The sequence below is a fragment of the Stegodyphus dumicola genome, chromosome 7, assembly GCF_044657685.1.
Source record: "Stegodyphus dumicola isolate Sdum_Otavi_A_Nest chromosome 7, ASM4465768v1".
NCBI lineage: Eukaryota > Metazoa > Arthropoda > Arachnida > Araneae > Eresidae > Stegodyphus > Stegodyphus dumicola.
This window is the reverse complement of record NC_140774.1, coordinates 107,391,874-107,419,390: the sequence shown is the minus strand read 5'-3', so window position 1 is coordinate 107,419,390 and position 27,517 is coordinate 107,391,874. Positions and strand designations below refer to the sequence as shown.

The following is a 27,517-nucleotide window of genomic DNA, read 5'->3' as shown; positions in this document are numbered from 1 at the left end:
CAAGACACACGCTCAATGACTATCAGCTCGCTAGACGAGGCATACACACTAACTGACTGTGGACCAGCAGGGTTTATATAGCTTTTGGCTTGTGTTCGAGAACATTCTGGACTAAACCAGTAAGAATTCGTTCTAGAAGGTTCTCCATCCGTCCATGGTATATCGCCAATTTTGTCGACAAATGGCCGATTTCTCTCCAAATGTAGCAACCCTGCCTTCACTTGACATTTTATGGCAAACCTAAATCTGCTTTGCGGGGAAGCCATCTTACCGCACCTGTACATTTCGTAACACTGCCCCCTCCCAAGGACTGCACGTCCCGAGCATTACAACCCTTTGTCAGAAGCCAAATTCAATACAATCGAAACATTTTAAAACATACAGATAACATAACTAAAGACATTTACACTATATACAAACTTTATACAGACACTAGATAAGAAAACTCATGCACAAGAATTATGGGTACTCCCAAGAATGAGAAGCACTAAGTACTATGGCCATAGTATGGGGCTAATCTGTCATAATGAACAACCTTGGGTTTTGAACTGAGGGATTTACAGATCCATATCACAACATCGTTCAATCTGTTGAGGACTGCATAGGGACCCTCCCATTGCAACTGCAGTTTGGGAGAAACGCCCTTACGATGACTTAGATTCCACAGCCAAACCTCGTCGTTTTCCTGGAATTGATGTTCGGTGGCTCTTGCGTCGTATGTCTTCTTCATCCTGTCTGTCGAGATGTTGATCCACTCTCGAGCAAACCTGTGTACTGTTTCCAAGCGGGCCTGGAGGTCTTGCTCCTATTCCTCAGGCAAGGAATGTACATCCGGAGGGTGGGCGAAGAGCAGGTCACTTGGCAGACGGAAATCACGACCAAAGAGCATCTGTGATGGAGAATAGCCAGTGCTTTTCTGGATGGCACTACAGTAAGCAAGCATGAACAGAGGCAGCTTGTGATCCCAGTCTTCTTGGTTTTTGGAAACCATGAGCAAGAGGTGGTTCAAGATTGTATGGTTAAACCTTTCCACCATACCATCATACTGCAGATGTAACAGGGTCGTCTGCGTTTTGTTGATTTCCAGCAAGTCGCAGAGTCCCTTGAACACAGCCGATGTGAAGTTCCTGCCTTGGTCGGAATAAATCTGGGGGGAGAGGAGTCCCAAATCTGCACACCCAATTCTGTAACAGAACTTCAGCTGTCATGACAGCTTCTTGCTTTGGAACTGGGTAAGCTTCAGGCCACTTCGTAAGTAATCCATGACAACGAGGATGTATTTGTTGCCGTCCGTGGTCCGAGGAAAAGGTCCAAGTATGTCGATGGCAATTCGCTTGAAAGTCTCTCGTACATTGTATCGCTGCACCCTTCCTCGGCTACGGCCCTTCGGTCCTTTCCTGGCTGCCCAAGCATCACAAGATCGGCACCACTTCTCAACATCGTTTTTCGCCGAACTCCAGAAGAAGTGCTCTCGGACCTTGTTTAGTGTCTTCATACAGCCAAAATGCCCTCCTGTTGAGCTGCTGTGTATTTCCTTCAGAACATCAGGTATTTGGTTTCGAGGAAGCAGCAGCTGCCATCTCTTATTAGTTCCATCATTGCTGTCGATATAGACTCCATTTCGGAAGTGGAGTGAATCCCAGAGAGCCCAGTACCTTTTAGTTGCAGGGCTGAAAATGGAAATGTCCTGCCACTTGGGTTTTGTACTGGATGATTCCTTCAGTTCTTTTATTGACCTAATGTCAGGATCCGCTGATTGGTCTTCTCTAACTTTTTCATCACTCCACAAATCTGGATCAGTAGATGTTGAAGATGTTACTTGCCGGATACTTGGATTCACCAACCCGTACTTAGCCCAGCCCTTGAACATTGGCTGCAGTGTGCAGGACAAGGCTTCCTGTATAAAGCATCCACATTTCCGTGGGAGGAGCCTTTACTTTGTTTTATATCAAAGTCATATTCCTACAGTCTTTGAATCCATCTGGCTATTTGTCCTTCGGGATTTTTGAAATTCAGTAGCCAGGTCAGAGAAGCATAGTCGGTCCGCAATAAGAATTTTCTGCCATAGAGATAATGATGGAAATGTTCTATGGCCTATACGATAGCAAGCAATTTTTTACAGGTGATGCAATATTTCCTTTCCGGTTTGGACAAGCATTTACTCCAACTCGCTCTTGACTATTAAGCATTTGAGAAAGGACAGCTTCCACACTTTCATTGCTTGCATCTGTGTCTAATATAAATTGTTTGTCGGTCTTCGGATGCACAGGCATATATGTTAATGCCGCCTTCAACTGATTAAAGGACTTCTCGCACTCCTCAGTCCACATGAATTTTGCATTTCGAAGGACTCAGTTTAAGATTGGCATCTCTCAATTTCTGGAACACCTTCCTGATATTTTCTAGATGTTCCTCAAAAGTACGTCCCACTGTAATGATGTCATCTAGGTAGACCAGACAAGATTCGTAAGATAGACCATGAAGCACTGTCTCCATCAGGCGTTCAAATGTTGCAGGGGCGTTACAGAGTCCAAAAGGCATTACTTTAAACTGCCAGAGTCCTTGACCGGTAGTGAATGCAGTTTTTTCTCTATCATCGGGATGAATTTCCACTTGCCAGTCACCACTCTTGAGGTCCAGAGTGGAAAACCATTTGTGTCCTGATAGGGTGTCTAAAGTATTGTCAATCCTGGGAAGAGGGTAACTGTCTTTCTTAGTGACATTATTTAGTCTCCGGTAGTCGACACAAATTCTTGTCGAGCCACCTTTCTTCCAGACGAGAACTATAGGAGATGCCCATGGACTTGTGGATGGTTCGATGATATCATTTTCTTGCATCTCCTTCAGCAGATTTCCAACCTCTTCCTGTTTTGCGAATGGTAGACATCTGGGATGCTGCTTTATCGGAGAGTGATCCCCCATATCAATTCGATGTTGCGTCAGTTTTGTGTGGCCAACATCTCTGGATGTCCTAGAAAATAGATCTTCAAATTATTTAATCGTTTTCTCTGCCGCATGTCTTTGTTCGTGGGTTAAGTTTGCACTCTGCAGAAGTTCTTATATTAATTTACTAGTTGCCTCAGTCGGAATTTCAAGTGGGGCTTTGTAAATGCAAGTAACTGGAGTGCATGCTGCTAACACTTCACCCTTTTGGATGTTTCTCGGTCCGTGGCTAACATTCACCACTCTCACAGGGATGAAATCTTTTGAAAGGTCTACTAATGAGGAGGCCACTAATATCTCTCTTGGGATATTTCCAGGGTATTCAATTAGTCCAAATCTGAAGCTATTCTTTTCTATGGAGCCGGCTATTAATAATTCTGTCATCAGAGGGATGGTGATATATGTTTTTGTTGTTACTTGGTGAGCTGAGGGAATGCCGCTCTTCATTTCAAACGCAGTTATATCTTCTTTTGCGGAACGCATTTTGTTACGTTTAAAGTCCAAAGAAAAGTCGTACTTCTGCAAAAAGTTCAGTCCGAGTATTAATTTGTCCGCGATATTAGCGACGAAAGCTAAGTGCTGGTAGATCTTATTTCCTAAGGTAATGGTGATGTTAATTTTACCTTTAATGGGAATTTTATCACCTGTCACTGTTTGTAAAGTCACACAGGGTTGAGTCCAGCGCAACGTTTCACTCAATTCTCAAGCTACATCTGTTCTCATGATGGTTGCTCCTGTATCTATGATCTTCTTACAAGGATGCTTATTCATGTATCCTTTGACGAACAGTCCGTTATCTCCGCCGCTCATTGAAGAGATTTGAAGAACTTTCAGAGGGGCTGCATCTTTGCCTGGCAACCTCCGCCCCGTGAGATTGTCGCATTTTAGTTTCCCTGATTTTGTTTCGCGGAAGCTCTCTTCCAGTCTTGATTCACGTGACAGTTCCTGCTGAGATGTCCTTCCAATCCGCAGTTCCAGCACTTGATGATTTTCTTCACAGTATTGGTTTTATTAGGTCATCTTAACTCCTCCCGAATTTCTCTTATTTCTTTTTTAGTTTCGAGATATCAAAATTTGGATCTTCTATTTGAACCACTCTAATAAAATGGCGATCTCTTCGAGTTGCTTGTTGAGCCGATTCGAACTTCATAGCATAGACCAAGGCAGATTTCAGGTCTTTCAGATCTGCCAATCTGAGAGCGTTCTGAATTTCCGCATCCTTAACGGCATCGATGAAATGCATTATACCAGATTTTCTTATCAAAATTTGGATCTTCTATTTGAACCACTCTAATAAAATGGCGATCTCTTCGAGTTGCTTGTTGAGCCGATTCGAACTTCATAGCATAGACCAAGGCAGATTTCAGGTCTTTCAGATCTGCCAATCTGAGAGCGTTCTGAATTTCTGCATCCTTAACGGCATCAACGAAGTGCATCATACCAGATTTTCTTGGACAGTCCGGATATGTTTGATGCGCCAACCTCTCGATGTCAGATGCAAGTTCTTGAAGGCTTTCCGTGATTTTCTGCTGGCGGGATTTCAACTGCAGAATGGCTACAGTCCTTTGCGCACTTTTCCCCAAATCTCATTTCCAGTGCATTCGAGAGGGCGTTGAAGTTTGAAATCTGGTCTTTGGATAGGACCCCTAAGATATCTGCAGCAACTCCTTGGAGTGACGCAGCCAACTGCGAAGCCTTCATGTGGGAGTCCCACTTGTTATTTTCTGCCACAAGACCCCAAACTGGGTCTTATATACACTCCATGATGATTTTCCATCGTATGTGCTTGGTTTGATAACCATATGAGAGTACACTGGGGGAACCTTAAAATCTTCAGCTTCGTTCTGGTTTTCTTTAGAAGCATCTACTTTCCGGAATTTTCTCAATTTTTCTTCAAATCGTGCTTCTGCAGCTGCTATTTTTGCTCCAGTATCCTCTTTAAGCTCCACGATCTCATTTTTAATCTTTTCTTGTTCCACTTCCATCTGTTCGAATTTTTCTTGCATCTTTTTTTGAATGGCTTTTATTTTGCTCTTGATCTTAGCCCTTATCTCCTCCTCTCTGGCTTTCATCTCTTTCATTTCAGCTTTCATCTCTTCATGTCTGGCTTTTAACTCGGCTAAAAGGTCCATCAAAGTCTCGCAATGCACAAGAGTATAGCTCTCGACTCGGCAAAGTCTCTAACTAACTGCAGACCAGCAGGGTTTTTATATATCTTTCAGTGATGCTAAAGCAAAGTTTAAAATTTATAAAATTAAACATTTAGCAATGGTAGAAATAAAAACTTCTTGAGATAATATGTTGTGCAGACATTGAAGACAATAAAAAGGTTTCAAACTTAACCAATTTATTAACAATATAATAAAGAATAAAAACACAGAAAATAAATTTGAACAATATCAGAGTCTTAGGAAAAATATAATATAACCATCATTCATCAAATAATATTTTTACCTGCTCTCCAAAAACACTGGCATTCAATACAAACAAAATGTCCTAAACAGTAATTATGCGGCCTCACATGAAATTGGCTACACATTCAATAAGTCCATGATCAATGGTCAAGAAAACATTTGAAAATTAAATCAAGTTCTTGAAAGCGCTTAAAACCGGCCTAACTCCGTTTACATTAGTTGAACACGAGGAATCGCCGCTAACGTATTTTAAATGCCACCTTCATGAAGAACATGGATGCCGCCCACAGCAGTCACTCGCATGGTAGCCTCTGGAACCAAGGAACTTAACAATCATCTTGTGGACAGGAACCAAGGAACTTATTCTGGAACAATCATCTTGTATACAGGAACCAAGGAACTTATTCTGGAACAATCATCTTGTATACAGGAACCAAGGAACTTATTCACCGGACTGCACGCATCCATCTGAAGGGGCTGGAAACCGCACACCCAAGTGCCAGGAAAGCAGGAACTAGAAGGGCTGAGAACGACGCGAGATACTTATAGCAGAAGTAGGCATGACGTCATCTCATGGTAACCAATCAGCTATCGGCACGAATCGGCTTTCCAGATGACGTAACATCACGTTTCGTTTTTGCATCTCAAGTGGGTTGAAACAGTCCGTTCTCAACGCAAACAGTGGCAGTAAGAAAAAGAAGTAGAAGTAACTACTATATTACATTAAAATAAGAACTAAACTAAATAAACATTTCAAGGAGGAGAAATGATGCAGTAAAAGGTTTACAATAAGTTATATTTTCCAACATTCAGCTTGTATTCGAGAACATTCTGGGCTACCAGTAAGAATTCGTTCCAGAAGGTTCTCTATCCGTCAATCGTATATCACCAATTTTGTTGCCAAATGAGCGGTTTTTAGCCAAATGTGGCAACTTTGACTTCACTTACCATTTTATGGCAACTGTAAAACTGTTTTGTGGGGAAGCCATCTTATAGCACCTGTACATTTCGTAACAGTATGTTCTTCACCTGAATTACACCCAACTTTTTTTCCATTGTAAATTGACTATCCATATAAATGTATAAATTACCTTAATTTGCCCCATGCATAATAATAACACAGTCCCTGATTGGCAAGGGTTTACAGTACTACATTTGAGAAAAAGGTATTTTTGATTCAATTTAGGACTAATTTGATAGTTAACAAGCCTCAAACTTTAAATAGTTATTGCTTGTTAAAATTTTAAATTTGTGTAAGTGTTGTATGTGGATTGATTTCTTAATAATCCAACCAACTAGTTGTGGAGTTATATAATAATATCCAGATATTTTAAGTTTTTTCTATTTTGTCATTAATCTCTAAGAAATGTAAAAATTACAGTGCATGTTATTAAACAACAAATTCAAAAAGTAAGCAATCTTTGCTTTTTTTTTATATCTAGTATATTTTTATATCTAAAAAATGTATCTCATGATAAGAAGAAAGTTTTAAATCTTTAAGAAATTCTGTTATTTTTACAGGGTCCATTGGATGTTGGTAATTTCTGTTTAGCTCAGAAAGGAGTTGTAGAAATGATGTTGGCTATGGCATCAAGTGATGATGAAATTCAGCAGGTAAAAAATTACATAAAGAATGAATTAATAATATATTTTATCTCTTAATTAAAGCACTTTATTTTGTATATTACATTTACTGACATTAAACATTATGAAAAAAGATTTAACAGTGAGTAACAGCAGTGAATGACATTAGATGTTATAAATAAATTAATACAAATGATTCAGTTGTGTCCATTTATGTTGAAGAGTGAAAAATATTTTTCTTTATATAATACAATTTAATCATTAAAAAAAACTTTTCAGATTCGCAAAATATTCTTATTTATTTGCAATTAATAAATCTTGCACTATGTAATTTTATAAGTATTTATTTCCATTGATCTACTAATCTGCAAGTAAATCATGTTAGTTTGTAATTAGGTAATATATCATTATATAAAATAAGTGAAAATGACTTTTTCTATTTGGGAAAGATTAATTTATTTACTTGTTTTCTATTTTTCTGTAATTTGAAAACTATGAAAAGATTTAATAATTAATTTTCTTTAGCAGCGCATACAGCACATAATCTGCAACTAAGGAGATGGCTTATTCTCATATTTATCATTAAAACTGTAGTTTAATTGTGGGTTAAAAGTGCAAAAATTTAATTTGTGCTGCTAATTTTATTATTTTATATCAATAAAAGTAATATCTTAGTTTTAATTGAATGGCAATGGGTAAGCACTTTTTAACTCTTTTTTTTTTCCCTTTAAATTTAAAGGTAAAAAGAGTAAAAATAAAAACATGTGCATTGTGTTTAGTTTATGTTTTGATATGCCAGAATGAAATATTTTACTCTTTCAACATGAGTAAAATTTTTTTAAATACATTTTTCACTTGTATTGAAATTATTTATTTAGATTAATGAAAAAATATGACAGAATTATGCTAATGTTATGTATTCAGATAGGATGTTGTCTGTGTTGCATTTTTGAAAAATTAATGCAGATTTGGCCCCCAACTATCCAAATCATATTTCTTACTCTCATAAGCATAGCTTTATCAAGATTCTGGCAATGAATTGCAGTTATATTCTGCTATGTTTCCCTCAAAGTAATAGTAATTTTTTATGCAGAAGTTTATTGTTCTAAACCAGACTAATGTCTTTTTATCCTGCAGAATCTTTGAGCTAGCTGCTTCAATTTCTATATACAGTGGAACCTCAAGATACGAGCTTCTCTATATGCAAGAAATTTGAGATATGAGGAAAGTATGAGCAAAAGATTCATCTCTAAATACGAGCATTGACTCGAGTAAGGAGCAATGAGCCAGACTGTTGGTATGCATGGCGCCATTTCCCGATCCTGCTCGATTCGGGGAATCACCTTATCAGATCACTCAGTGTTCTTTGATCTACATGTTTGTGCACTTACGAGCTAATTGTTTTTCACAGTTAATGTGAAAATAATTATTTCATGTTGCCTTCCAAGAAGATTGTTGCCTCAGAAGTGCTGTAAAGAAAAAGAAGAAGCCATGGCCATTGAAATTAAAGAAATCACAGATATACATAAGCATGGTGTAAGAATGATGGAATTGGCAGACTTACGGCCATTCAACATCAACAAAAAGGAAGAAATTAAGAAACTTGATGTGGCCAAAAGAGTTACTGTTATTTCCAAGCACTATCAAAAACTCATAGGAGATGTTGAGAAGCTGTTGTTTGAGTGTAACGAGAAGCATTTAAAAGGTAATTCGGTGTCGGAAGCTAGCATTTTGCCTAAGGCTAAGAATCTGTACTTGGACCTTCTCCGAAAAACACCAGATACATCAACTAAAAATAAGATGGTAATGAGATTTTTGGAGGTGCGGAACCAATTAACTAGATTTCCATTATTCTTGATGGGAAAGTTTGTTTCTAGACACGAGAAATTCACTATATGAGCTCAATGCTGGAATGAATTAAACTCGTATCTCAAGGTTCCACTGTACAACAGAATAAATCTGCCTGTCTTAAATCTAGTATTAATGGGTAAAAATCTCAAGATAGATTCAAAAGTTCTGTGCATATCATGTATTTTTACACAGGTCTATGTATTTTAAATAGTAAATGCACTCATATTAGATATAAATTAACACTTTCAACATCCTAAACAAAAATGATTTGGGCAATACTTTGTGCCTGACTTTTTATTGGAGAATTTTCTGAAAGTGAGCAATTACCATGAATCTATTCTAATATATCTTTTTGGTGTTTAACGAAATTGTTATTTCATAATGTAGGGAAGATTAAAAGAAAGTTTATTGTTGCAATAAAGCCTGATCGTGATTTCAATGGTTTATTGATTTTAAGGCTATTTTTAAGCATGAGTTTGAATGTGTAATATTTTAGGAACAACTAATAAATTTCAACACAAAGCTATTCTTTTAAAAATGCTATATTCATTCATTTTCCTTTTCTATGGCATTTTTCTCTTAAGAGTATTCTTTTTAAATGTTACATGTTTCTTTAGAGAGTTGCTGCTGAAGCAATTATTGCAGCTGCTTCGAAGAAAGATAAATGCACTGCAATTGTATCAATGGGAATTGATATTTTGAAGAAATTATACCAGTCTAAAAATGACAACATTAAAGTTAGAGCTCTTGTTGTAAGTATATTTTTATTTTTAATATTTTATGTATATAAATGTGTGTGTTATTTATTAATTTTTTGTATTCATATAATTAGCCCTGTTAGTATAATTCAATATGTTTTTAAAAGAAGAGTCTTACATCTTCCCTTAGTCCATATTTTAAGTGTACCATATGAAACATAATCTGAGTAAATGTAATTGAAGAAAATATTAAATATGAGAAATGGTAACATACATACGAGGGTTGGAACTTTAATAGTGGCAACACAGCTGAAAAAACGCTACGCAACAAAACCAAAGAATATCGCATATACCACACGTGAACTATATACCTACCTTACCTCTCAGCAAAAAGACTCGTCCTGCCTACGTCACGCGCATGCGGAGTGACGCGAAAAACGGATCCTTGTATTACCTCGCAGTCTAAAGTAAGTGTTGTCAGGATGTTTTCAAAACAAGAACAACGATGTTGTATAAAAATTGAATGTGCCAGAGGTAGTACAGCACAACAGTGTCATCAAGGGCTTCAAGAGGCTTGCGGGGAATCTGCATTGCCTTACAGAACCGTAGCATGATGGATGAAAGCATTCAATGAATGACAGCAAAATATGGCAGACATGCTGCAGCCAGGTCGTCCGAGTGTCAGCGATGCAGACGTGCAAGCTGTTGCCGCACTAATGGACAGCGATCGTCGCCAAACGGTTCGTCAGTTGGCCGGACAAACAGGATTAGCACATACGACTGCTGCACATTCTGAAGGAACACCTGTCCATGAGAAAAATTGCTTCACGATGGGTTCCACATCAATTGACGGAAATGCAGAAATTTCGGGTTCGGGCAGCATTACGATGCAATGCTGCCCGAACCCACCTGAAGCGCTATAAGCGCGAAGGAGATGCTTTTTTACGCCGTATCATTACGCTGGATGAGACTTGGGCCCAATCGTACCAGCCAGAACTGAAACGCCAATCAACCGAATGGCGTCATCACGTGTCACCACAACATTCGAAATTTTGTCAGAACCCCAGCAATGTGAAAGTTATGATGATTCTCATGTACGACTGTGATGGTGTCATCCTAACACATACCATTCCCCCATAGCAGACCGTCACTGCGCAGTATTACTGCTCATATTTAGAGCACAATCTCCAACCAGGTTGAGAAAAAAAACGGCGACGCTTTCTGCAGAACGCTCCTCTCATTTTGCATGACAATGCTCGGCCGCATGCAGCGCAAGCTGTGATTGATTTGTTCAAACAATGGGGCTGGGAAGTGCTTTACCATCCACCATGCGGCAGTAGACTGGTCCATTCAAACTATCAACAAAACATTCGCTGCTACAAGTATTCTGCGACTTCCACATCGTTGGAAACGGGTTGTACACAATGCTGGCGACTATATTGAAGGATTGTAAAACATGGTGACATGAATCACTTTTGTATTCCTTGTAAATAAATAGTTGCCACTATTAAAGTTCTAACCCTCGTGTTTTTGAAAGTCTGAATGTTAAGTAATTTTTACTGTGTAACAAAAAAAAAAAAAAAAAAAAAAAAATTAGTACTATTTGTAGTTAGGAAATTAATTAATTTTTTCCTCATGTGCATACTGTTATGGAAGTCTAAATTTTTGCATTTCCATTGGGTTACTTTCACTAATGCCGAAAATTAGAAAACCATGATTTCAAAAAGGAATGAATTTACATAATATGTAGAATCTGAAGATTTTCATTGTTTAAAATGTTTTCTGAGATGTAAAAGTGGCAACCATATTTCAAAAGTACTGTGACCATCTGACTCTTTTTGCCTTTTTTTTTCAGTGCATAAATTCTTTCCCTTTTTTCTGTAGACTACTTTAAAAAGAAAGCATGCAAGGATAATCTGAGAACTTTGGATAAGTTAGAAATGAATGGAACATTTACAGTTTAGGAAACTTCACATGCAACATTGTAAATATGTAACTTCCAGTATCACTACTGTGTACTCTTTGGCATCTAGCAATATTGACAATACATAGCATTTATGGTAATATCTTTATGTAAACTGAGAAGTTTAGAAAACTTGGTAATTAAGTTTGCATATTAAGATACAGAATAAGCGATGTGTTTATTTTCTTTAATTCCCAGTCTTCTGTTATATCAATTACCCTGCTAATACACTGGTTTTCTTTTAATCTTTTTCTGGTTTATTGTGTCCTATGTTCATAATTGGGACCATTACACTAACATCAGTAACTTCCTTTACTGAGTCCAGACTTCCATGTTTGTTTGCAAATAAAATCAGTCCAATATTTATATATGGTGTTACAGCATGCACAAAGTTTATCATATTACTTTTTATTTCCATTGATTTCTCAGCGTATAACTTAGTGTGTTTACACTCCACTTCATTTTTCAATTACAGAATGGAATTTTATTAGCGTACCATATGTTAAACATGTCTCCTATTTTCCCAAAAGCTGACATTTCATCGTTTAAAATATTTCTCCCAATAATTAGGTTATACTCCCAACGAAAGCCCAGATTTAATAGGCCCCAAAAAAACTGTCAAAAATTGAAAATATTTTTACGCTTAAAATTTAAATAAATGTTTTAATTTAAGAACATCAAGTTTTATTTGACCAAGCAATACTGTCAGTTCATGTCACAGCTTCATTGCAGCTTAGTTGACATGGAGCGTTATGGAAAGTAACAGCAAGTTTTAATTGTGAAAACTCATTACAAGTATAGCAGGTGTTTCACACATGCTATTAGGAAGCTTCATGCAGTCTTTGATAGTGCACGTAATGAACACGTTGACTACCCAACACAAAATAACTCGCATTAACGCTCTTCTTCAGGATGCCCAATATGAGTTATCTTGTAGTTTCTTGATTTGCCACTTTTGTGCCACTAGAGTTACTTACTCGCTTAGCACTTGTTTTGGCTGTACCAAGGCAACAAGTCGAAGCATGTCTGTATGAATCAACTTGTGGTGGGCTTCTGCGAAAAGCTTTGTCTAACAAAAGCGGACTCCGAGATAATTCGTGGGTCCTTTTTTTTTTAACCCCCCCCAAAAAAACAATTTCTGTAAGCCTTTTAATGATTGTTATGAATCATAATGAGTATTTTTAATAATATAATATGATTAAATCAATTTGGCTTCTTGGACTGGAATCCGAAAAGTGCAGTGACAGATATAAGAAAAAGTGACTGTGAATTTCTTCGAAAGAGTGTTGTGCTATAGAGCAAGTCATGGAGAACATTTTCCTGATGTTATTTTACATTCTTAAATTAGAACCTTTACCTGTTATAAGTATATAAAAATATTTCCCATTTTATAAAACTAAAATATTTTACTGGGCATATTAAATCTGGTGCTTTGGGGGGGGGGCACCTTTTATGAGGCTTGTAGTGAATAAGCAGATAAATAGGATTTTGTGTCTGAATTTTTAGATTTAGTGGCTACTCTTTGCTATACTGCATTCAGAATTTCCAGAATAGAAATTGCTTTGTTGTCCTTTATATCTTTCACATTTCTCAGATTTTCCCACTATCATTTTGGTTCTTGATGTCCCATTCCCCCTTCTCTCCAAGTGGAAAAAAGAATTCCAAAAATCTAGATACAGGAAAAAAAATCAAAAAATCTTAGTGGCCAGAGTACCTTCAAAGTGATATTCACAATTTCTCTTATTGAAAAATACATGTTAATTTTTACTAGTCTTATTTTTAACTTGAAGCGTTAAAAGCATGTGAGGGTAGTAGTTTTCTTGAACTATTAAAAAATTAATATGATTGATTACTATTTTCTCATTAAATGTTATTAAAACAGTTTTATATAATTATATGATATATTTTTTTGTTTTGATAAAATAATAATTCTCTTAGGGTTTGTGCAAAGTTGGCTCTGTTGGTGGATTTGATGCATCTATCAAAATGTTTAGTGAAGGTTCATCTTTAAAGCTAGCACATGCTTGTCGCAAGTAAGTTGCATTTGTGTGGTTCTTTGTATAGATAATTTCAGTAGTATTCTTTTTAATAAGTCATTTTTCTGAATGAATATCTCTCAATTGAATTTGATAATGAAAAGAAGTTTGGGCTTATTTTGTCAATATATATATATATATATATCAAAGTAGCGTATGAAAGTATATAAACCTCACTTATATGTTAAAGTATATAAACCTCATTTATATGTTCATGTTAATATTTGTTATATTTAAATTATGAATTTGCAGCTGTTTTCCATTAAAAGAATATTTGATTATTGTACTGTAAATATGAACATTTCTAACAACGTTTGAACAATATGCTTTAAAATATATTAAATGTAATTTTTGTGACTGAAATAAAACAACACAAAATTTTCCAATTTAAATTGAATGAATATTTTTATTTATATATTTTGTGTGTCCAGAACATGTCAGAAGTATTTAAGGCTTTTGTAATATATTAATAATTTTAGGTTTCTAGTTAATCCTAAGAGAGATAAAGATTTGAGGAAGTGGGCTGTGGAAGGCCTTTCTTATTTGACATTAGATGCTGATGTTAAAGAAGAACTTATTGAGGATCAGAAAGCTCTACAGGCACTCTATGAGCTCGCTAAGGTTTGTCTTTTACTTGTGTATTTATTTTATGTACCTTTTCTTTTTCTTAGAATATCTTAAAATGGAAAATAGTCAGTTTGCTTTCAGCTTTCAAATTTTTAATTCATTTTGTTTTTCTAAAAGCATTACATTTAATTTACTATTAATGCAGAAAACAGGTGGTAGTTACTTGATTTTTGGCAGTTTATAATTCTTACTTGGATTTTGTCTTAGACGAAAGGGCAATTGCCTAGAAGGGCTATTAATTTCATTTTGCATTCCTTCAATAGAAGCGGCGAATCATTTTTTAAGTTGTTGCCACCAAATATTACAGCCCTATATTATAGTTAAAGAAATTAAATAATGAAGAATCTGCATAATTGTATGTATGTTTCTCGCATAGTGATAAAACAGTGGTGCCTAGAGCCACCAAATTTTGAGTAATGTACAGTGCACAAAAAAAAGGGGGAAACTTTGAATCTCCCGTTCTACTGGACCAATTCACAAAATTCAAATTGCGTTCTTCATATCTCGAAAGCGCGACTTAGGATATATATTACATTTATATATACCTCTATTCTAACATAGTTATTTTGACACAAAATCGGACTTTTTCTAAAATAAAATTCAATGTTTTTCCATATTTCGATTCTACGACTCAAATTATGCCTAAATATGAAATTTTGTCAAATTTGGTGCAAAATTTAACGGAGAAATTCAAAAATTTATTTTGCCACTTTTTTTTCAGTTTGCACCAAGAATAGTTCACTTGGCGACCTTCTTAATATATGGCAACCTATTTTCCTTTTCCGTGAGAGGGAAAAAAATCATGACATTCCTTTCTTTCAAATAATACTCTTTATATTATATTTTTATGTTATTATTTTAAGTATTTTTTTCTTTTTCGAATTTCATTTTAATTGCTAAAGCTGCATAGTTTCTTTTTAATAACTGTTTTAAAAATTTCTATTTACCCATTTGAACTGTGTAATTTAAATATAAGGTGCATCGTTTATTTTTTTTATTTTTTTTTTTTTCAAATATTTGTCTTTATAATTTTTTTTTGTCACAGTTATTATTTTAGGTAATTTTTAAATTTTTATTTTAATTCTTTGTGTTGCATTGTCTCTTCAAATTTACTATTTTTTCATTCGAGTTCTATCAATTTTCCACGATTTTATTTTTCTATTTATTTGAATTGCGTTTCTTTCGGAAGAATACATTGTGTCCCAGACTACAATGCATCTGAAAACTGAATATATGAATAGAGAAAATACAGTAAAGCACAGTTAACACGCCTTTTAATGTTCCGTTCAGAAAAGATATATAAATGAGAAAGATGTATAACCAAAATTTTATCTTAGGATGATTTTCATATATTGCTTTAAATAGCTTTAACATTGTGTTCATTGCTTTACACCTACATTTAATTTCTTAAAATTTTATTCATTTTTTAGTCAAATATTTTATTTTTGAAAGTGCAGGAATCAAATATCATAAGATTAAAAAGTTTTTTTAAAAAAATACTAAATTTTATGCATTTTTTTTTTCTTTCTTTCTTTCTTTCTTTCTTAATGGCTTGCTTTTTTCCTCAGGCATTCTGAAAGTATATTAAAAGGCATCCAAGTTTTCGAAACATCTTGGTATTTCTGACATTTATTTTAAATAAATTTATCGCCTTCCATTCCATAAAGCCAGCAATGGCCGAGTGGTAAATGGCAGTTTGCTCTGGGGTTCGAAAATGGGCTGGTTGCATGGGCATTTTTGCGGTTTTTTTCATTGTAATGTGTATGCCAGCTGGTTTCCTTTGGAAAGTTCCTTTTAGGGCAGATATCCCTGTTTTGCCTTAACTTAATAATCCAGTTCAATCCATTTCATCAGTACTTGGTCTAAGCCTTCATCAGTCTTTAGAGGATAAGCATTTTAAGCCATGAGAAGAAAGGAAAGACTGGTTTCATCAAGAGGGAAAACGTCTTTAGGTAACATCCACAAATATCACTGGATAAATTCATGAATATTCAAATAATTCTACTAAGAAATCATGGGATTCTCCGTTTATGATGATATGATGTTCTATAATGTAATTTAAATTTATACAAACATATAGTCGAAAACCAGTCGCTCTTCACTTTAATCAGTAATGATATCGTTTTTGTCTTTTCCATTAGCACAAGCTCAATTGATGGTATTACACTTTGAAGTGTTTTCTCTTTGAACACCCAAATTCCTTGAAATATTCTGAAAGTATATTCAAAAGCATCCAACTTTTCGAAACACCTTGGTATTTCTGACAGCCAAAATCCCCTTCAAATTTTTGTTTCCTATTCTCCCTGCATTTCTTCCTTCTACATTTATTTTCAGTGCTCACCACAAGAAAATTAAAATTTTTTGATTGTTACACTTCCATAAATTTTGCATTGTTGTCAATTTTTTTAAATATCAGTTACATCAACTGCATTTCAGTTGAAGATAGCATTTTATTTTCTAGACATTTTAACTATAAATAACATTTTAAAGCAAAGTCCAAAGGATAAATATTTAATTTAATAGATTTTTTTTAAATGACAAAGAAATAAAACAGTCCAGCAGTGTTTATTCTGTACCACCGAGTGACCTGATTCTTATATCGGCTGAAACAACCTAAATCATATTAAAGATCATGTGTTTTTTTTTATACAATCTATAATGCGAGAGAAAAATTAGCTTCTTAAAATATCCTTTCTAACAGGATTAATATAAAAATTTATATTTTTATATATATATTTTTTAAAGCTGGAACATGAACCCAAACTGTCAATCTTTTAAAGTTTAATTTACATGGTGGTTTTCGACTTTGAAAATAATAAACTACTGGTCATAAAAGGAAAACTATCGGACCAAATGTTATCAAACTTGGTAATCATGTAAAGGAGGTTATGGGAATTCATTTTCCGCGGGGAAAAAAAAAGAGTTCAAAAACTCACCACCAGAGGGAAATGGCACTGTATGCAATATTGTTAAATGAAATAGGACATGAAGACATTGGTTTAAAACGTGTTTAATCGTTTCTGAAACGTGTTACAAAGCATGCTCAATGTAGCGTCCAGCATTTTCCGAAAGCAAGTTAAATCCTGTTGCTGCATTCTCAACAGCAACTCTTAGCATATCAGGAAGAATGTTATGGACATGTGAGTGTATCACATTTTTCATTTCTGCGAAATTATTCAGATTATCACCATAAACAATGCTTTTGAGATAACCCCATAGCCAAAAGTAACAGAGGGTGAGGTCTGGTGACCGAGGTGGCCAACAAGTGGGGAAGTGTTGGCCTATAAGACATTCATTTGTGAAATGTCCCTAAGTATCTGTGCAACACATGTGAGGTGGGGCCGAGCCCTGCATAAAACCATGTTCAGTTCATGTATCAGGAAACATTTTAACATTGACTCTAAGCGAGCTGCAGTCACTGTGGTTCAGCTGTCTACTGCTCTTCAAAGAAAAATGGTTCAGTTATGAAACTAGCTGTCATTCCACACTGTTTGGTGTGTAATGACTGCTATGCAATGGAATTCAATGGAACTAGGTAAATAACATGAGGGATTTCTTTGGCCCAAATCGATTAAAAGTGTTTTGAATCACTATCTTCATGTTTTAGGGCTGAATTCAGGCTTCAAACATTACAAATTAGCGATCTGTAAGAAAACGATTTCCAGATTGTACGCACTTTTGCGATTGATTTGCGATCTCGCATTTTCTAATCACTAATTCGTGGTTTTCACGAACAAATTTCTCCCTTACACAGATAGCACTTGACTTTTATCGCCTTTAAATGGTAATTTACTTAGTTCAAAATTTCTTCATGTTAAACCCGTGTAACAAAAGGTGAAGTTAGATTTCGACCCTTATTTTGTTTAACAATATTGCATACAGCGTCATTTCCCCCCCAGGTGATGAGGTTTCGAACTTTCTTTTTTTCGCGGAAAATAAATTCCCATGACCTCATTTTCATGATTACCAAGTTTGATAACATTTGGTCTAGTAGTTTTCCTTTTATGACCATTTCAAAGTGGAACTTTAATTATAATTACCCTGTATATTATTAAATTTTAATTTGAAGTTATTCATTATATGTATACCATGCGTCTTCTAAATCCTAGTAACTTATCTTCTAAATTTTAGTTCCGACAACAATTCCGTCAAAAATTCCGAATTACTGAAGCTTAAGTAAAAGGTTTAGTATATATTCACTGTATGTTAATAAAGTAATCAGAGTGTAATAAAAATAGATTATAGAATTTATGCTGATGCAACTTTCTGTCTGAATGCACAACATGTAATGGAAGATTATAATGATAAATTAACATTGAATTTATTGGGTTATCGAAATATTCAATTTGAAATTATCTTCTAAATTCTAGTTCCGACAACAATTCCGTCAAAAATTCTGAATTACTGAAGCTTAAGTTAAAGGCTTAGTATATATTCACTGTATGTTAATAAAGTAATCAGAATGTAATAAAAATAGATTATAGAATTTACGCTGATGTATATTTCTGTCTGAATGCACAACATGTAATGGAAGAATGATAATTTAACATTGAATTTATTGGATTATCAAAATATTCAATTTGAATTATCTTCTAAATCCTAGTTCCGACAAAAATTCCAAATTACTGAAGCTTAAGTTAAAGGTTTAGTATATATTCGCTGTATGTTAATAAAGTAATCAGAGTGTAATAAAAATAGATTATAGAATTTACACTAATGCAACTTTCTGTCTGAATGCAGAACATGAAAGAGAAGGCTTGTAGAGATCTGTTTTTGACATGCCTCAGACTTTACAGACTACTTTGACAGAAGTAGATGTCATACTCCTTTTGTCTCTTCCATGCCAAAAAATTTTCCTTTGAGAGGCAACTTTAGTTTTTGGGAAAGAAAAAAAGTCACAAGAAGACAAATTTGAAGAACTTGCAGGACGATTGAGTACAAATACTTATTTTCAGAACAGAAGTGGTTCTCCGATTGGTTATTGAATAATGAAAAGATGCATTGTCATGCAATACAAGACATTTGGAATATGTTTTCTGACTGAATAACGTAAGATTAAAAGTCATCTGCTTAATTCTCAGCCATTTGCAAGTCAACTACTCGGGCAATTGCAGAATCGTTTTGATATCTGAGCTTGTAAGACAAACCTAATATCACTGGATTTAAACACTTCTTTAATCTTCTGAGAACATTCCTTCTTTAGCACATATTCCAAGAATATTAAGTGAATGCAATTATTGCAAAAGGAATTGAATATTTATTTGCACTATGGCTTGGTAGTTTACTAACGAGTAAACAAAACTTAAATTCTGCTTTTTGTGTCTAAGAATACAACAATATTTTAAATATTTCCAAATAAAATATTTAATTAGAGCCTCACCAGTGGCCTAGCATTTGAAGATTGTTAAATACTAATTGTTATAATATCACACACTTTTGAGTTTGTGTGTCACTTTTTAAGAGTATATTACTAACAAACAGGTGCATACAGCAAAAAATATTATAAAATGTTTTAATCATCTAAAGAAATAGAAACTTTATAAAATAAATATAAATAGTAGAGTTATAATAAGCTGAAAGTGGATGGATTTTAAAAAGCTATGAATAGAAAAAATTAACATCAATTCCGAATTCTACGTTTCAGCTTATCACAATAAAAAAATTACTCATTCGGATAAGATAATAATGATATTTGTTCTTTCATTCAAGATGTGGAAATCTTATATGAACTAAGTGCTTTTAATTGTAAAAGCTAATTGATTTTATTCTTTCATCTTCACAATTCAATTAATTCAGTTTAAACAAAGTTAAAGTAAAGTAGCAGACAATAACACGGTGAAGATAAAAATTTATTCTTACAAATACTTTTAAAAAAAGAAGAAAGAAAGAATTTTTTTTAAGTTAAAAATTTGAATAATATCTAAAATTTAAAAAAAAATTTCACATAGTATTAATAAATATTTATTACACATCATTGAGGGAACAAATTTCATATAATTAATTCTCCCTAAAAATTTATTTGAAGTCTAAGGTTAAAAGTAGCTGTGGCAATTCACTGTAACAAAATCCATAAACCATATTTGGTGTTATTATCGCTAAAAAAAAAAGATGCCAAATTTCAAAATGCGAATATATCTAAATTCGTGTATATCTTAGAAAATTTTGAATAAAAAAACTAAGTTTTTGCAGGTATGCTAAATACGTCTACTTGATGATAAAAATTTTATAAGTTATACTTCAAAAATTTTTTCGAAAAATGTATAAAAATTATTCAAAATTGGAAATTTTAAAAATAAAACACCAAAAATGGCTGAAATTTATTCGGAATGCACCTAAATTTCTAAATGTGAAAGGAAAAATTTAAAAAAAATTAATAAAAAAAGAGATTAATAAATATATGCGAAATTCAATTAACATTGAGGAGCTAATTTTTTAAAAACTACTCATACGATTTTTACAAAACTTGACAGTCTGGCATAATTTGAGTTGTAGAATCGAAATATGTAAAAAAAATTGGTATGTTATTTCAGAAAAAGTCCGATTTTGTGTCAAAAAGCCTATGTTAGAATAGTGCTATGTAAATCTGTATATCCTAAGTCGCACTTTCGAGACATGAAAAACGCAATTTGAATTTTGTCAATCGGCCCAGTAGAATGGGAAATATAGAACTGTCGTTCCCCCCCCCCCTTTTTTTTTTCACTCTGTACATCTCCACCCGAATATGACCATCTGGAAGCCCAGATTTGGAATGTTTTATTATCTATTTCATATTTTGTAAAGCATGAGTTTTTGATTAAAAAACTCAACGATTTCAAAGCGAGCAATGGCAACACTGTACAAAGAAAAAAAAAATTTTTTTTTTTAATCTCCAGCATGTAAAACTGTGTATCAGAAATTTTAAAGATGTGTTCTTTTAAATATTTTGTGGTACAGTCAAAAGTCGTTAATTCGGACACCTATAATCTGGACCTCAAAGCTACAAACTTTCTGCGCATGCATAAAAGCATAATGCATTCACGCATGCGCATAATATGTTTACGCATGCGCGTTTAATGTATAACGGATGGTATAAGATAAGCTAAAATTATCTAATTATCTATTTCAGTTAATGTTGCAGATTGCGTTGTTCCTTAATCCTCGAATTGGATCCGGCTTATTATTTTTTACAGCCTGTTAGAGCAATTTTATAAAAGTAAGCTTGAACTTTCGATTATGTCAAATAGAATTTCCGATATGTATTTACTAATATGTAAAGGATCTACAAAGCGAAAGTATGTTTCGACGTCCATCAAACAAAAAGTGGAATTGCTGCAAAAAATGGATAAAGGCATATGCTTTGTTTCTCTAACCATTCCGAAATCTGTTTATCAATTTCACGCTGCTCTGCGGGGGGTAAGGGGGGAACATCGGGAACGCAATGATTTGGAAGTTGATCTGTCAGCACTATCCTTATCTTCAGAGCAGATGTTTTTATTTTATTAAGCTTATAATTCCTTACTAAATGTAGTATTTCATCTCGATGTATTCTGTCTTTGATATGATTTAAATAAAATTCCTCGTCATTATAAATATCACACATCAATTAGTTTTCTGGTTGCAATTTTCTAATTTCAACTATGCGTAATGTATGCTTTACGCATGCGCGCATTGAAAGAAATGTTTAATAAAATAAACAAATAAATATTAAGCTTTTTTTTTTTTTTTTTTTTTTTTTTTTTTGTAAATTTTGATACCCTTTAGATCATAATTGCTCTTTATTTCATAAATTATGGTTTCATATTTTTAATTTTATAATTTCTGCATGCCATCTTACCAGATTTAAGCTGATGATCTATAATCCGGAGTTGCCGAAGTCCCGATGAGTCCGGATTAAAGACTTTTGACTGTATTGCTTTTTAATTGAATTTTATGGTTTAAGTGTAAAGAACGTGATATTTAATAATAAAAGTAACACAAAAAATGTTTAGAAAACGCTCCTTTGTGTGTAATATAAAATCTGAAAGCTTTTTGATTTTTTAAAATATATTTTTTTATAAATATCTTCTGAAATTTACTGTGTGTATAAGTAAGAATGTTATTTAAATCAAATATTCAGTGAATGCCGTCAAAAACAATCAGACAATGTTTCATACAGTTTTGGTTATCTGTGAAGGTGTCTTAACCCCTTAACAGCAGTGGGCGTATATATACGTTCTTCTGAAATATTATCACTTGCTTTGCGTTACTACCAGTAAAATTATCTGCAAAGCTTTGGAATGCAACACCACAATGACTTTGACAGAGTATGCGAAGGGGGATACTATTTCAGAGAATAGGGGGATGTTTCTGAAACAGTGAAAGTAATAACTGTGCGGTGTTTGCTGGTGTTTCTGTTTGAGTAAAAATTTTTTATTCTGTGTCTTCCATTTTCATTTACTGTTTATTAGGTGCCAGGAATAAAGAAAAATATAACAGATGTTTCAAACCCACTTATCTTTTTTGAATTATTTTTTGATGAACTGCTCATGCTTTATCTTGTTATCGAAACTAACTTTTTGCAGATAAGTATATGAACCAACACCCTGGAAAAGGAAAATTAAGAACAAAACTGTGGTATTCGAGTTTAGAAGAAATGTATGTGTTTTTAGGTATACTGATTTTATAACACTGAAACCTGATATTACACTTAACTGGTCTAAAAATATATTGATCTTTTTTATTATACAAACATCATCTTTTTATTATACTTTTACTCTAGATATTAAAATTTGTGCTTTCATTTTTCCTTTTATTCTTTAATAGTGAAAGTAAACAGTTTTTAGAAAGTAAAACTTGCACTTATTTCCCCTTAATAATCGCATAACTACACATGCCTGTGTAAAAAGCGGTAGCACTAGGGAATGAATCTTTTACGTATTCTGTGGCAGTTAAGGTTTTAATTAAGTCACCAACCAATGGTTGTGATTATTCATTTATATGATGAATTAATTACATTAGAGTCTGTTAAAGAAGCTTCTTGAAGTCTGTTAAACAAACAAAAAAATTCAGTGCATTAGTTTATTAATAATGCAATAATATTATAAAATGAAGATAATAGATCTTAGATTTAAAAGGAGGGGAAACTACAAAATCTGTGTCATAAATTTTATTATGGTAATTAAAAAAGTACTTACAGTTCATAAAATTAAATCTTCTTTTTTAATTGCTTCCTAAGCTTTTAATATTTTTTTGGATATGCATTTTGCTGTACTGATATTTTTCTGCTAGCTTTCTGTGTCAGCAGTATCTTCGACTTTTAATCTTTTTTCTAAATTTAATACTTATTGTTTTAGAAGCATCTTAAGATACAGGAATCATTTAAGATTTATGAAATTTATCATACACTTACATCATTTGAGCTACAACTTTGAAATAAGGGTTTGATTGTAGCAATGTCAAAAGCAGGAGGGAACTGTCATGGTCACTCTAAGTATTAATTTGCTCTTCTTTGTGAGCTGCAGAGACAGGAAGGGGAATGATTAGTATAAGCACTTCAGGAATTTAATGAATAATTTAAATTGTATTTCTCTATAAGCATTCATAAATCAGTCTGTAAGATGAATTGTCTGATGCTGAAATGAGAATTTTATGGTTCAGAAATGCATAGCCATTTCCTCATAAAAAGCAGTTTTTTTTTTTTTTTTTTTTTTTGGTTGGGGATACATTTATTAATTTTGTAATGTTTTAAAGTATTTTACTTTAATACTAAAACAAAATATTTAATGGTCACAAATTAATGCATTTTATGGTCTCAGTCGAGTTAGATGGTGTTTTTCTTAGAGAAGTGTTTGTTTATATTGTCACTATTTCTGGTCATATGCGGAAATTGTCTTCTATTGGAAGTGATCACCACTAGAGGGTTCACTGTATAGATTTTAAAGTATCGATTTTTTTTCCTTAATAAATTCATCTGTTGTCGTTTTTAACATGCTTTTTTCCATGTCCCAGCAGGCTGCATGAAACTAAATATTATTTTTTTAAACTTTAATTTCTAAGTTTTCTCTCCTATTAACAAAGTTTGTTATCAGACAATTTCTGTCATTTCTGGGTATGGTCATCTTGCAAAAGATGATTAACATTTTATTGATCTGCTGAATGGATTACTTTGTGCAGGGCTCTTAAAGTTTGTTATAAAGAATACAAATATGGCATATCAGTTTATTAAAACTGTTACATTAATACAATTTTAATTAATTTCAAAGACATCAGTCTTGCAGATTTCTTTGCTCCTGATGAAGTGGGACCTGTATCTGGTTTCCCTCGAAATTAATTAAGATCTTGACTTTAAACTTATGCCTAACTCAAGGCTGTTATGTTACTAATTTTAAGTATCTTTCTACTTGAGAGTTTCAACTCAAAGCTGTTCTTCATTATTTTGTTGACCTAACTGTACACTTTTATTTTCAATCAGTATTAAAATGTATTTTTTTTTTAAATTTAATGCCAATCTCAACAAATACCACTTATCATACAACATTTCTTTATTGTATCCTTATTTACACTGTTCCTAGCTTTTTCCACTCATTTGACCACAGGTACCAAAAAATATTTACACTTCATCTACATATTCTACTGAATCATAACTTGATTTTTACAATTGTCCGTGCATGATAAAGTTATTAAAATGATTTGATAACTCCATAATTCAAATTTAGTGATTTACTATTTATATTAACTCCTTCGAGCCGGGTAGCGAAAACGCGCGCTTATCGCTGAGGCCGGCAGTGTCTTACGCGAGCGTCTGTCCAGGGCCGTGGGCTTTTTTGCTACTAAGCCTAAATCCATGAAATTTCCAAAGTATCAACGCATTGTTTAATAATGCTCTATAGAGTATTTAAATGGCTTATGCTTTATAAATATTTTTATATATATACTTTAATTACCTTATTTCTTGTTTAAATGCATATTTTACACATTTTATTTTAATTACTCACCATTTTATGAATTTTAACATTATACATCTGAAAACTAAATATATTACTTAAAATTCTCTTTTCGTATGAAAAATTTGAAAACGGATCTACACACAGCCCTACGTTACATTCCTTGCACTCGTAATAACTCATTTGCCGTTTTGGAGGATTTTTCCGGGAATGTGAACAAACGAAGCATCGTCGTCTCATTTTCTTATCAGTCTCTTCTGTACAAAGTTTTGGAAAATGTCTTTCAGTTAATCTTTCAGAATCAATATCAGAATTTCAGAATCAATATCTGAAATATTTTGCATCATTTCTGCTATTTCATGCTCTGTTAAACATTTTCGACGCTTCGACATTGCAACGGTAAAAACAAAGAATTCACGTCTAACAAGATCTAATTATTTTCTAAAAACTGAACTGAAAACTGAAATACCTAACGCTTTAGAGCAAATAAAACTTCTCTACTTACAGTAAACAACTACCACGTGCGAATAAAGTGCGATTTAAAAAGACGTCATAAATCACGCCATTTGGAAACATTTATTTCCCCGTTTATTTATATAATCAAAAACACGTGTATGTGAGTCATGCTTTTCTCATTTCGAGTAGAAGGTCTAATTTACATGTATCTGAAACCATATGGACATGCAATGCCATCTTGTGGCAGAGATTATAGTTTGAAAAACTTTCCAAAGTACTGGCACAAATACGTGACAGTCGGTAGAGAATGGAACAATCCTCTGGCACGCCTGCGTGTCTGCCAGTAGGTAAGTGCGTTCATTGCTGGCACGTATACGTGACAGTCGGCGCGAAGGGGTTAAGACAAGAAAACAGCAAATCAATTTTAATGTTATCTTTGAATGCCATTTGTAATAATGTCATGGAATCAAACATATGTGGCAAATTATATCTTGTTGTAAAAAAGATTAAAGTAATGATTCAGAAAATAAATCTTTATTTATTATTATTTGCAGTTTTCCTTTATTTTATGCATTACTGTTTGTAAACGTAAAATGTTGTGTCTGATTCCCAAAAATTTCTTATTTTAAGACTGGAGATTTATCAGTAGTGTATGGCTGTGTTACTACTTTGGTGAATCTTACAAATAGTTACGATAAAGAGGAAATTATTCCTGAACTTGTTGAATTAGCCAAATTTGCAAAACAGCATGTTCCAGAAACTCATGTTAAGGTAAGTTATAAATTTTGCTTTTAAATTGTATTGTTTATCTTACAAAAAAAATTCCAGTGTAATTTTTATCTAGATGTTATTTCTTGCTTCATAACTTTTACTAAATAGTTATTATTTTAATATTAATTTCTCAGTATTTAACTCTTATAAAATAAGATATTACTATACTAAAATCTCGATCATATGGGCAGTTCAGGTAATGCCAAATCTTAGATACCTGAAAAAAGAAAATTTGAGTGTAGGAAAATGGAATTCATCTTAGAAAAACCCATATGAATAGGAAAATTTTCTGCTCCAAAATTATAAAAACTATCATCTTATTTCATACCAGTTTGAAAATGAAAAGCTTACATTTAAAATTACATAAAATTTTTTTTAAAAAAATCATTTCAGGCATAAAAGCCAATGTATTTCATTTACTTAAATGTGAAAGTAAAACATCTGATCCTATTATGAAATCTCACTGAATATTTTGACAAAGATGTCATCAATTGGTCTGGCAGAAGTTCAGATGAACAGATATTTATTTAGTTAATTAGATAATAAATAGATAACTACAGGTATAGCATGTAATAAAAAGCTTAAATCACTAATCTTAATATTTCATGTTTGATCGTCATTGTTTATCCATTTTCAAAGTTGCATATCGTTTTTTTTTTTTTTTTTTTTTTTTTTTTTTTTTTTGTCAAGATATGCAAAATGAAACATTTTGGTGTGGTGTCGAATCAATCTCTCACTTGGACTCCTCATATCCAAGCCTTATGAAATAATAATAATGCTGTATTAAAAAGAATGTAAGGTACAATATTCCGCAAGAAGCAGGAGTTATCATCATCTATACAGATAGCTGTAAAACTGATGAAAGAGTGGGAAATGCTTTTGTTAAATTCGAAGGAGACAGCATTACATATACATACATGGAAAGGCCATCTTAACCATTGTAACAGTTTCTTTCAAGCCAACATGCTTGCCATCAGAACACCCGCAGAACATGTAACATTCATAAGCATCAGCAAAACAATGATCTGTACTGCTGATATTTTGACATCACTTGCAATTCTGAACTATAATCATGCTTCTCCCTTAATCATGGAATACAGTAACTCCTATTTAACAACATTTGCACATGCATACATCTTACTTGAGTAAAAGCGTATGCCTGGCTAGAGAGAAATGAAACAACAGATGTATTCATTAAGGAAGCAGCCAACAATATTTTAATGCAGTAGAACTTAACAGTCCAATCCTGTACCATCATGACAGTTGGTGTCTG

At 33.4% G+C, this 27,517-nt stretch overlaps 1 protein-coding gene and 1 long non-coding RNA gene across 3 annotated transcripts in view; one reads left to right on the top strand and one right to left on the bottom strand.

Moving 5' to 3' along the window:
- Positions 1–27,517, top strand: part of unc-45 (unc-45 myosin chaperone) — a 175,398-nt gene that overhangs the window by 49,202 nt on the left and 98,679 nt on the right. For both annotated transcript variants that reach the window (XM_085820693.1, XM_085820694.1), the window contains exons 10-14: positions 6,879–6,971; positions 9,410–9,544; positions 13,392–13,486; positions 13,969–14,110; positions 26,104–26,244. In XM_085820693.1, the coding sequence (XP_085676819.1) occupies positions 6,879–6,971; positions 9,410–9,544; positions 13,392–13,486; positions 13,969–14,110; positions 26,104–26,244 (606 nt within the window). The remainder of the gene's footprint in view (positions 1–6,878; positions 6,972–9,409; positions 9,545–13,391; positions 13,487–13,968; positions 14,111–26,103; positions 26,245–27,517) is intronic.
- Positions 1–27,517, bottom strand: part of LOC146996307 (uncharacterized) — a 111,433-nt gene that overhangs the window by 46,254 nt on the left and 37,662 nt on the right. The gene's annotated exons all lie outside the window — the stretch shown is intronic.